This window comes from Atractosteus spatula, chromosome 13 (assembly GCF_055471065.1).
Source record: "Atractosteus spatula isolate fAtrSpa1 chromosome 13, fAtrSpa1.hap1, whole genome shotgun sequence".
Lineage (NCBI taxonomy): Eukaryota > Metazoa > Chordata > Actinopteri > Semionotiformes > Lepisosteidae > Atractosteus > Atractosteus spatula.
Window position 1 is genome coordinate 32122289 of NC_142718.1, and position 13139 is coordinate 32135427.

General features: G+C 35.5%; 1 protein-coding gene across 4 annotated transcripts in view; it reads right to left on the bottom strand.

The window, feature by feature from the left end:
- Nucleotides 1-13139, bottom strand: part of LOC148822079 (formin-like protein 2) — a 75464-nt gene that overhangs the window by 25859 nt on the left and 36466 nt on the right. For all 4 annotated transcript variants that reach the window (XM_088930060.1, XM_088930058.1, XM_088930059.1 and 1 more), the window contains exons 3-6: nucleotides 9352-9432; nucleotides 5989-6065; nucleotides 3336-3419; nucleotides 1272-1424 (exon numbers count right to left, since the gene is read on the bottom strand). In XM_088930060.1, the coding sequence (XP_088786186.1) occupies nucleotides 1272-1424; nucleotides 3336-3419; nucleotides 5989-6065; nucleotides 9352-9432 (395 nt within the window). The remainder of the gene's footprint in view (nucleotides 1-1271; nucleotides 1425-3335; nucleotides 3420-5988; nucleotides 6066-9351; nucleotides 9433-13139) is intronic.

Below are 13139 nucleotides of genomic sequence, written 5' to 3' on the forward strand. Positions count from 1 at the left end.
AGGAAATGCACATACACACAAATATCTAATTTTCCTTGAAGCAGTCCATTTCTATGCACAGCATTATCTGACTACAGTCTTCTAAAAAAACAGAGAACCCAGCAGATTAAAGAAAACAAATGCAATAAATCTGAATCCAAGCAGGAAAAAGCATATTTTAAGGGGTAAGCGTATGTGTGTCTTTCTAACTAAAGCTATTTATACAGGATTCAAATAAGCTGTAGTGAAATCAGAACCTGCCTTCTCCTGATGCTGGGTAGACAGAGGGCAAAGCTATGGAAAAATACAGCAACAGACGTAATGGTTAACAAAAGGACACTAAAAAGTGAATTCTTTTCAGTTTTGATTAGCTTTTATGCCTTACCAACTAGGTGCAGTTGACAAGAGAAAGGAAAAATCCAACAAAGAACAAACGCTGAAAGAAGTTAGAAATGTAAAATTTTCAACAGCATCTAATTTTGCCTCTACCTACCAACACAAACACAAAGACAAGAAACACTTAAAATTCTGTAAGTTCTGCAAACACCAGAAAGCATTTTCTATAACTAGTTCTTTTTACAGAGCTATAAAAGACGTAAAATCAACTCGTTCTCTATTTTCTTCTATTATTAAGACATTAAGAGGGAAAAAAATTATTGTGCATAGAATTTCCCAACAGCACCTAACTACCACCCACATTGTTAATTCTCTGTAAGAACTTAAGTCAAGCTATGCACACTATTGTAAGCAATGTAAACTGCGGACCAGGATCTCATTAAAATGACACCTGAGAAAAATAATACAATGGATTCATTACTGGATGACTTTTTCTCCTTAAGATCAATTAATCATGGTAGTGCTCTAATCCAAAAGTAATGACCAAAGTTTTAAAGCATGAAAAGGATTTACTCCACACTTGTTCTATCTCTCCTTTTCCAAATTATACAGTATGTTTAATTAGACAAAATATGTATCACTAGGAAGGATTGCCTAGAACATACAAGAAGATTGGACATTAAAGCAATATTTTTGTTAATGTCTCTTTTTTTGCGATGTAGAAATCCCATAAAGTAAACCCTTAATCAAAATATATGAAGGAATTAATGGATAAAACCTTCTCCACATATGCCAAACTCCACCCTTCCTACATTTTTTTAATGATTCTAATCCTTTTAAAGAATGAAACACCCTCATGACTTACAAAAGGCTCATAAACACTCATGTGTGATGCAGAGCCACCCCGTATATTTTGTGACTAAAGAAAGGAAGTTTGTTGTGAGTCAGACGCCTACCTTAGCGTCGAATGCCTGCTGGACCGGGAGATACTGTTTCCAACTGGGGAAGGCAAGTTACTTCCTCTGTGCAAGTCCTCAATAGATCTGCTCCAGGGCTTGGACTTGTCCACCGAGTGCTCCACATTGTTCTCCAAGCTATCAAAGTCAAACCTGGGGGGAAAGTCATGGAATGAAGTGTACACATTCACTCAGGCGATACAATGAGCACTACTGTTCAGTGCAGTTTCAGAAACCACTGTTGTTAACACACAGTACAATATGCATTACTGTTCGGCCCAGATTCATAAACCCAAGTTAAAAGTAAAATGCAACATTCAGGTACATTCTATAGGTTCTTATAGGTCCTAGAAAAATCAGCTATTTTTTTTGTAAATTTCATAAATGTTACATTTTATTAAAACATTTAACATACTGTATTAGTTAAAATGAAAACAAAACCTGAAAGGAACAAATATAAAGAAAGCAATGAACCTTTAATTTATTGTCTCAATATTCATCAATAAACTAAAATGAAATCTCCGCTTCTGGAAGGCAGCCTGGAGTCAACATGAAACATCCAGAAGAGGCAGATTTTCTTTGCCCTGAAACAAACGTTTCACTCAGATTCGTGAGCTAAAATCCCTATGTTACAGGCAGAGTGTAATTTTTTCTTTCAGTTCAAGACTACAGTTCTGTGCCTGAAAATTAATTAGCCTCAGTGAAGAGATCTATGAGTTTTATTTTTTTAAAATTAAAACTAATAACTACAAACAGGGCAGCGGGTTGGCACATTGATCAGCATTTCTGCCTTACAGCACCAGTGCACTGGGTTCAATTCTGGACATGGAGTGCTATCTCCACCATCATATTTGTATGTTTTTCCCATGTTTACATTGGTTTCCACTGGGAAACCACTAGGTTTCCTCCCACAGTCCAAAGACATGTTGTGAGGTAGATTGGCTTTTGGGAATATCTGTCTTCATGCGAGTGTGTGTCTGTCCTGTGATGGACTGGTGCTCTGTCCAGGGTGTACCCTGCCTGTGTCTGTTTCTTGCCGGGATAGGCTCTGGCTCCCACCGGTCCTGTACTGGTTTAAGTAGTTATAAAATGCAAGGATGATTGGTATTACATAAAAAAACATGAAACATGTAACAAGTAACAAATTCATTAGATTTCAGTTTAGAACAAAAAAAAAGGTCAGAATCCAAAGTGTAGATGAGATTACATGGACTGTTTCTCATGGGCACGTTTTCAATAGGCCATTATTTATGATAAAATATTAACTATTGAAAAGATGTACTGCTGCTCTGGGACAGAAATTAAGAACGAAAAACAATCAAACATATTGGTTTCAGACTAACGTAATCAGACTAAACTTATATACAGTAGTTTATTCTAATGTTGTCTTCCTTGCCTTCAGTAGAGGAGAAAAAAGCTCTTTCTGGTTAATGCCTTTTATATCAGCAAACAGGAAATGAAGAATTTAGCTCACATTCCCCAGACTCAGGAGTATGGCTTGCATATTGGAAATATCCTTGAGAGGAACACTAATGTTCACCAAAGGAATCTGGAACTTGTCCAACCTGGGAAGTAATTCCTTGTTTGTATGTGCAAAAAGCACATTATATTTCTCAATTTAGAAACATTGTGAAGGAAGAAAGCCATTTAAATAAACAAAAAAATTCCCTCAATGTATACGTTTATTTAAAGGGGGAGACGGTACAGGAAGAAAATTGAGAATTGAAACTCTAGGCTATGCGGCTCAAAAGAAGTGGTTCCTATCACACTTTCTGAAATGGCATCCCATGACAAAATCAATCATTCAGAAACCAAGTGTCCTAGAAGCTAGACTCTGCATTACAGCTCACTAAATATCAAATATCTTGATAATATACTAGCATGTATATTACTGAAGTCTTATAAAACAATACTAGCAAAGAAATCATTCCATTCAAAAGAGCACAACCTTGCTGGGACAAGTTTGCTGTAAAATAAAAGAATAGAAATTTTATGCTGACTGCAAAAGACCGCATTGACATGTATTGTAATGAACCACACAGTATGTACCAATTAATGACTTACGTGACAGCATACTGTGCAAAAGAAAGATATTCCACCAGGACATCCAGGCCCTTGTTTTCTTCATTTAAGAATTCTCTGACCCACCTGCGAATGGAAAATAAGAATGAAGAAAAGAAAAAACACTAAAACTAAGCAACATAAAACCAAAAAAATAGGTACTGCTTTTGGTCTATGCTCTTTAGCACCCTTTCCTCAGGTTATCTTTAAGTTAGGAAATCCTTTTAAAGGATTATGATTTCTTGACTTTTCTGGAACAGAAAATCACATCACAAAATCCCTGAAGCTGAAATAAACAATCACATGCAGAGTTCTCAGGAACATAAAGGACTAGCACTCCCTTCTTTAAATACCACAAGTCCCCGTTTTCATTCTAAGGCCACTGGTTGAGCAAAATGTTTTGGTACACTGTCTGACATTAAACCATTCATGATACTGAAAACAGTAAAGAGAAATATTTGATTTTGCAATATCACTAGCTATGCATTGGGTACTAGACAATGATGGACTAAAGAAAATAGTTTTCTCATGATTTACAGACCTAATATTTTTTCTAGAAAAGGCAATGCAAAATGTTCAACTCCCACAAGCCATAGTTTTACTCTAAAACCATGATCATCTCATCTTCTGGCAAGTTAGATCATACAATGACTATCTTATCCCTTTTCTAATAAGTGTGACATGATGGAAGAACACAGAAACCTTTTATTTTCTATTAGAAAACATATGAAGAATTACTGTGAAATGGTTCTATAATTAAAGCAGAAAACAGGCCGAAATAAACATACTACCAGAATGAGCACAAAAGAAAATAGCTCAGTATACTGTTGTCATTATAAATATGTATTGCCTAGTGATATGAAACAATATAAAAAAGTGCATTTGGTGCTGAGGACTACAGAAGATGAGGAGCTTGTGTTATTGTACAACAGTCAGAAGAACACTCAACACTGTGTAAAAATGTTGTGCAAGCAGAATGGACATGAGTTGGAAGCATACATTTGTTTTTAGTTTATTGCTTTAAGTTGTGTTGGTGGACTTCCTCCCTCATGTACAGAATTATCAAATTAATGTGTCAGTTTGGTGATGGGGGGTACTGCTGTTCATCAGGTGCCATCTTTTTTAAAATGGATCATTACTGGATCATGAAAAAATTAATCTAATCTGTTTGTTTTCGAACACCAGAGCAAACTGTGCAGTGCTATTCTAAACAACCTTTCTTTATTCTGCACGACTGACTGCTGCTGCCTTCAACTGCTCAGTGTGCTCTGTGCTCTCAGCATGGAAAGGTTGTAGTCTCATCAACTGCTGTAATGATGTAAGATTTAGACATACCTTAATGCTGACATACAGAGCTGGCTGAACCACAGGCAAATTAAGCCTGCTTCAATGTTAGTCAAAGAATAATGTTGTATTACAATAACAAAAGATCAACTGATCTTATAATAATAATTCCAATTTTCAGGATTTTTTACTACTTGAATTAAAAGGGCTTTGGTTGCATCAAACATCTTAATTTGTTCTTTAAAATTGCCGAAGGGCAATGTTTGAGGGTACTGTTTAACAGCTGACCAGTCACTATAGACTATTAAGGATTCTAATATTTGTACATAAACACATCAGGTTTATTTTTGATTTAATGCTATGATAAGTCCACATCCTCTCTTGGGGTGTAAATGGAAAAGTTTGATGATATAAAGAACATCCACAGTAAGTGGTTGGGCTGGGAGTGGTAGCAATTCAAGGAGGAGTATCCTGGTTGTAAAATGTAGAAGACACTTACAATAATGACTGCACTTACCTTGATATCCATTGTGAGTTTTTACATGTTCAGATCTCTTGACCTAACTGGACATGAGCGTGTGCATAGCTTATAGCTTGTAATTTGTGACTACAATTTCCAATATTGTGTACATCTGCCACATGAATAAAAAAGAAGCTTCTTTTCGGAATTCGCATAGAGGGTGTATGTGCCAAAAGCAACACTTACGCCCACACTGAAGAATTATAACATCTGCCAGTATTATTTATTATTATTCCAGTACACCAAAGACAGAAAATTATGAAACTGAAATATCACATCCAGAACATTAATGCTTAAGAAAGTACTTCATAGATCTTTTTTATTTACCTCTTTTAAAGTGCTAAGTGAGGACAAGTTGTTGTTGATCTTCAGTAAATCAAGACCAATCAGTCAAGATAATCAGTTCTATTATTGTTCTACATTAATCATGTAACTGCATCCCTCTTCTATCAGACTGTATTAAAAGCCCCACCGACTCTTTAAAATGCATATTGTTCAGCAGTGAGCAAACTAAAATGTTCTACATCAACATAAGCCCTCAAGGTATTAAACACAGTAATGCAAATTTGTTTGTGAGTTATAATATAAACAGGACATTTTTTTAAATGCGCTAACTTGAAACTAAAAACCACAAGCCTCTATAGACCGGGGCTATTCTGAAGAAAAGACCTTCAGAAGTCCTAATGTAACTGCCAAGCATTTAGAGAAAAAATGCTTTATGATACTTAGCATTAAAATGACAATATGGGACAATATGTAACATAACTTTACGTTTAGGTGAATACACTTGGAAAGCAAGATTTCAAGATATTTTAGATTGACATCTAGAAGGTGCTTATACTGTATACTCACCCAATATGATTCGTTCTTAATGAAATTTCCAGTTCTCTGAGGACTTGAGTTGACTCCTGCACTCTTCTTCTGAATTTCTGCATAAGAAATGAGAGAATATTCTTCTTTTATCTGTTTCATAAATAAATCTAATAAAGTATTGTATTCATTAATGAGATTTCTCAAGCGTTGTGTTTTCTTAAATGATCCATTCAGAGTCGGGGCCATATTCTGTCTTTTCAACCGCTCTGATAGCGTGAACTAAGCTCTAATAAAAATGAAACAAGGAGTAGTGTCCTAAGTCTTTAATTTTCCTCTATATTATAGTAATGAATCATTAAATCTATTTTCTAACAAAATGTCTTATTGAAAAGCATTTGTTAACGGAGATTGATGTAATTGGTTAATGAAGAGTACTATTTTTTTCTACAAGAGCATGTGACTTTTTACTTGTTATATTAAGAACTTTTTTTTCACCAGTTTCATCAAATTGGATTTTATAACTTTGCTTTTAAATGTCAAATAGCTTTTTCTTAAATTGAAGTGAAAAAAAAAAGTTATGCTAACCTGCACTACAGTGCTTTCACTGAATTAATATATTAATTATGAGCTTCTATTATCATTGTGCAATTAATTTCAAAGACAAATTCTGTATATTCAATCTCCATATGTATTACCCGTTTCTCTGCTTCTTTGTTTTATGTAGGTGTCGCTTTTCTTTCCTCGCTCACAGAATTAAATCAATTAACTGAGGCCTCTGCTTAAGGATGTGATATTTTAAAGACAGGTCCTCCCTTTCAGTCCTGTTAGCTGCTCCCATGGTAACCAAAGCTGTGACCACAGCATATGGTAATCCATTAGTAAGCTGAATCATCCTCTGCCCGAGTGTGTATTAATTACATAACAGTCTGGTGGGGGAGTCAGGGGGCAGGGGGGGATTTAGTTACATTGTTATTCTTAGAAAGCCAAAACCCAAACAAAGAAACTGGTTACAGGACAACTGAGAACAGGCTTTAATTTTTTAAATGGTGCACAGATTACTTTTTTGGAGGATGAGCAATCACATCCATTTATTTGAAGGTAAATGTATGTTATTTTCATCTTTGTTTTTCTTCTAATTGTACTGCTTTTGCTCTCACTGAAATGAGCACAACTCGCCACATTGAAATTTACCATAGAACCGACAGAATTTCCTTTGCTTTTCCCTAGCAACAGCAGGAAAGCATGAGGGAAAATAATGTCTCTAAAGCAAAAATATAAATTTCCCCAGAAGGAATGTGAGAACACTACATTCACTCATTCTATATTTCTGTATAAATAAAAAGGGAAGGACATTTCTGAATACATTTCCCTTTAGTTTTGTAATGTTTTGGCATATATGTATAAGAAACCTCTTGCTTTTCATTAAAATAGTTTTTTTTTCCAAAGCATCTGTAGAGGTCATATGTTAGCATAGTTGCACATGTTCTGTCCCACATTACTCACAACTCTTTACTAAGTACTAACAGCTGCTGTGAAGAGCACTTTAAACAGGGGTCATCCTGAAAACAAATCAATAGCCCAGGCATTCTTCAGGGTTTTTTTTTCTGGAATGAGCCTCTTCCTTCTCTTTTACGAATAGGCTCGAGTGCTGAAGGAATGTGCTAGCCTGCATATGTAAAAAGGAGGGAATGACCTAGAGCTATTTCACAGAAGCACAAAGTAGCAATTGTTTGAGGCTAAAGAAAAGGGGGCTGAACAGGAATGTAAAACCATAACTCTCACTATCGGTCCAGCTACTGATCTCCATCAGCAACATTAAATCCTTTTTAGGAAAGCTGCATATTTTACACAAGGTGAAGCCTTGCTGAGATACCGCAACTAAGAAACTAAGAGGAAAACACAGATCTGCACATCTGTACAGTTAAGTAAAACACATCAGATGGCCTTCTGTATTAAAATAGTCACTAGCTGCTCATTTCCATTTAACAAAATATTTGTATATGTCTTTACATCGATTAGCTTACGTTTGTATTGATGTGAACTAAAGAAAAACCTCACCAGTGAAAAAAGCTTCTAATACAGAACATCTAGTGTTTTCTAAATCATTACATCTCAGCAGAGTGAGCTGTTTGGCGTGAAACGCACGCCTGACCCCTCTCCGCATTTGATGCAGATCCTCCCACTTTGGAATTCTGCCTTTCAGTCTTCTGTTCAGTTTTGTTTCTGTGTGACAATGTGTACTTCAACAAATCCTGAAACATACTGAGCGCAGAATGGCAGTGCTTCTGATTTATCTTTCAATCTCTCTTCTTCAACTATGGGCATTCAAGATTCAAGAACATATACCATGTCAATCTTCTAAAGTAAATATAACAATCTGTTATATAATCACTACAAATCGATCTAAGAAGATTACAGGATTATGAAGTTAAAAAAACATCAGTGAAGGTGCAGAACACACTGGCTATAGTTAGGAACACACATTTATAGTGTCTTAGGTACAGGTCTGTCTGTTTCAGATTCCTACTATTCTACAATTATTCTGTATTCTGATACAACACTCAACACTTTAATCTTGCAAAGGACACCTGGAGTGCAAAGTTCTTAGTTTGTGTTGCTACGTTTCAGCAGTAAGGCTTTCACCAGAACTTCACAGAAGTTAAAACAGTCAGAATGAAAACAGCTGGACATTAAAGAAAAGTCTTAAAAAATTCAACTAACATGGAGAAAAAAAAATTAAATCTTTAACAGTACTGACAGTATTCCTTGCAGGCAACTGAATCACATCCAAAATAGGGTAGTTATCTACAGCAAAAACTATTAACAGTTTGAAATATTATTTTAAGATGAGCCCAGATTAAACTAAGGTAGTCCAACCACAGTCCTGGAGGGCTGCTACAGTAGGTCTGCAGGCATTCATTCTAACTCTGCTCCTAACCTGCTCCCAGCTAAATTGGACCAATTTACCAGCTAAATTAGACCAAATTACCAGCTTCTCTGAGCTTTTCAAGTAAGGCTATCTTAAAGAAATCTAGAGAACCTGCAGACACACCAGTCCTCCAGGACCATGGCTTAAGCAATACTGGAATAATTCATTTTCACAAATAAAAGAAAAAAAAATATTCTACAGAAATGAAAAAAGAATGGATAATTGTTCTGTAATTTTGCCAGGCTAATATCTTCAAAGACATTTGCATCTGTCCTTGTAATAGTGCATTTTCACAACAGCATTGCTCTTTATTTTCTAAAAATAATAGTGTATTGCGCATTTTAAAAGGAAACTTTCTTTACTGCTGATAGGAAATCCTGTCTTGAAGGGGTTAAGGGAAGGAAGAGTCCACTGCTTTGGAAACATCGCCAAAGTGGAACCTAAAGCACTAACTCAAACAATAGTGGGCTTACCTTCCTGGTGACAGCTGGGTCAAGATAACCCTTTAATTTCTGGATATATGTGTGAGGAGGATTTTTCACTTGAAATCTTTCCTGGAAAAGAGATTAAAATTAAAAAATATTAATATGTAAAATCTTAACAACTTGCATACTTTAAAATTGAACAAACGTCAGAGCTGCACCATACATGAGCCAGGCATCTGGATACTCTGATCAATATTGAATTAACCATTCACCACTAACACACTAGTTTGGAATCTTTAATTTATGTATTAAAGTTCGGGTAACAGAAAGTGATACGGGTTCAGAGTATTTCTGGAGAGTTTTTGCATCTTTTTTTTAAATGACAACAAAGGAACGATGAAGACGATCTTAAAAAGCGATCTGGCAGTGCCACACACCATTTTTCACTCTGTAAATCCCTTGAATGGCCTGTCTTGACAGGAGGTGTGATACGCCTCTCACTGACAAAACTGCAGGTTTGAGACAACATACAAGTCTTACAAGTGTCTGTTGCCTGGCAAGCCAAGGACCACCTGGCCGACTCAGACCCACCCAGGCTTGGCACTGTTTGTACAGTTGTATTTTGCCACTGAAGGAATCCCAGTCACAGTGGAATAATGACACAACTCAGGCCCCAAACACAAACATGTGGCGTTTGGATTACAGGGTTCAACATGTGCTCAAAGTACTTTGGCAAAACTTTGGCTCTTCATAACACTTTCTATAACGCCAACTCTGTTAATGTATGAGCTTCATTAAGTTTAATTACTCAACATGGAGAAAACAAGCAGCACTCTAACTCTCTAAATTCGCTGTCCTGCTTGGATTAGTACCCACAGTTACCAATAAACGGTCAATTCAATGCTATATCCTTTTTATGAAGATAAGAATCCCAGATCACTGCAGATATTTATCAGTTTTTCTTTTGCAGTTTAATAAACAAGCTGTTCATTTCAGGAGCACTAACAGATCTGCATAAAAAAACTACTTAAGCAATAACAAATACAAAAAATGTGGGCTAACTCGTCTTGTATCATCCTATTGTCATTCCATATGTTACCAGCTCCAACAAATTTTAAAAAAGTGCTGTGTGAGGCACAGAGCTTAAAATCACTGTCATCGACTGCTGTTGATGTTGCAATTATGCGCTCCATCAACTCTCAAAAGCACTGTACACATAATCCTGATTTATGGTAGTTGCAATCAACCTCACTTTACTGCCCTGTAAAGTTCTCCATGAGGAATCGGCGGTGACAGCAGGTTTTAAGGTCATTTCTTTTGGAGCCTCACGTATTCATATTAATGAGATTAACATGTTGTTGAAGAACTGGAAGAAAGATCTTTCAAGACTGTATTGTATTCCGGAAAAAAGTGGGCAACAGCAAAGAAATATTTGAAAGAGTAGGTTAGTATAAAAATAATGACACTGTTTCTTTAATCTACTGATGCCCAAGTGTGTCTGTTTTAATAACAGGAATAGATAATGGCAAAAGGAAGGAAACTTACATCCCTGTATAGAGAAACTCAGGATTTTCACTATTTTGTGACCGTTAAACAGGATGTACGTAAGAGATCTGTGCAGCATACAGAATAAATCAATTGAAATAAACAACTCAGAGCTAATGATATATCACATTGGGTAAATCAGTTAATACTTTATTAGTATCATGCTCTTCAATAAGTTACAGCTCAAATACTCTTGGTGTTCTTTTCATCTCATATGAGATTTCCATCAGAAATATTACAGAGGCGTCCCTCTGGATGTGACTTATTCAGTCTCAATCAGATGCCTGCAAACTGGTCTGGGCCTCTACAGTATGTTCCCTAGAATGAGTTACTGTATTGCACTGTTTTTGGTGCTTCTAAATGCACTACAACAGACTTCTACAAAAATGTGCCTAAACCGTGCCAATTAAAAACACGTTTCTTCAGGGTAGCATTTCCCAACTTAAAAAACAGAAACGCTATTTTATTTTCTTCCTGTCCCTCATTATATACTTTCTACCTATGTTCTGATGATTTTCTGCCTCCACAGTAAAACACTCTTGAGATGTCATAACTTGAGAGGCACTGTATAAAATGAAAATAAATAATAAAATAAAATCATACAGTCGTTAATTCTACTTTTTCTGCATCTTGATAGGTTTTGAGAAAGAAGAGTTAAAGCCTGATTATGTAACGGTCAGCGCCAAGAGATTTCTGCCACATCCATAGCTTGCAGATAAAAGTGTTACATTTGAATATCATCCTATTAATTAGGAATCATCTAAATTCCAGAGAAAATCCCACAGCCCCTTGGAGGCTATGCTTTAGTGCAGAAGAAGAGAAAGTTCAAAGAGAGGAAAAAACACAAAACTCTTCAGGATATTCAAACACAGCATTGCGGACTTCGTATTTTCACTCATTACTATAATGGTTATCATGAACATGGCATCTCTATATATCTGTATATACATTTCTTATAGCATTATCAGTTCTTCTGCACCCTAATTCACACATTAACTCACTTTGTGTCAGCCTATTGAAATTTTAGTACAGCAGCAAATTTCCATTTAAAAGCGACCCATCCACAAAAAAAACATATGCTAAACACATTCTTTCTTAAGAGTGAGCCTAATCTAAAATTGAACTGCGATCACTAAAGCAGTCAAGAGAAAACCAAGAAGCCAAAGGCATTTTTAAATCCCTTTCTGAGGGATTTGAGAGAAGTCTTTTTTAGAATAGCTGCATTAGTCATCCAAGCCACTCTATTAGTCAGAGTCTTTCAAGGAGCATCTTTTTCTATCGGTTTAGTAGCAAATTATTTATTACTTCTGATGTATTAATTCATTTTATGTATTTTATGCATAGCTTTGCTTCAATGCATAACAATTGCTTTCAATATTGTTTGAACGGTAGTTTCTCCCCTTTGACAATCTTTTACATTCTCATAGAATCATTAGATTTCCTAAAAGATCCAGAGAGAAATATTTTGTAGGTGAACATGTATTTGTCAACTATAGCTGAGCAACCATATCTCTTCTTTATGCCATAGTTACCATAGTTACGTAAGACGTTCCGTACAGCTTTTAGCAGTATATGGAAAGCATATATACAGTAACTACACGAACCAACCTATAAAGGTCTCCTGATTAGACTCTTATCAAATTATATTAGCCACAACACTGCAACTAGGGAACATAACACACTGAATATGAACTGCAGCAGAAACGAAAAAAAGATTCAGGAGATAGGTAGCACATATAACTGGCAGAAGTCTATCAATACCGACCTTACAAAAATGGAAAAAAAAATGTTAAATCCCACTGTGAAAGGCTATGAATTATTGTTTTTATTTCCATTTATATAGCTGCCCTTAGAATGAGAATAGTTCTTAAAATGTTTTAAAGATGTGAAAACCTGAGACTTTTAGAGCTTTTTTCATACTGTATGTTTGTATGAAAAATACCCCTGTGAACATAAAATTATAAAAAATTATAATCTTTTTTTTTTTAGAAAAAAAAATCTCCTTTACTTCTTGTGTTCAGTGAGGCAGAAAAGGTCCTGGGACAGACCCACAACACTTTCACTGAAGGAAAGACCCAGTATTTCTAACACTACAGCTACAATGTTGTACATATTTATTTTAATTATTAATGTTAACACAACATGACTTCAAATATCTTGACAGTTCCAGAGAACAAAGAATAATTTACAGAACAATAACATTTAGAGACAAAAAAAAATTTTATAACAAAATCAAGAGATCAGAGACAAAAATCTGAGCCTAAAAAGCATTAGGACACAATTGACAAAAA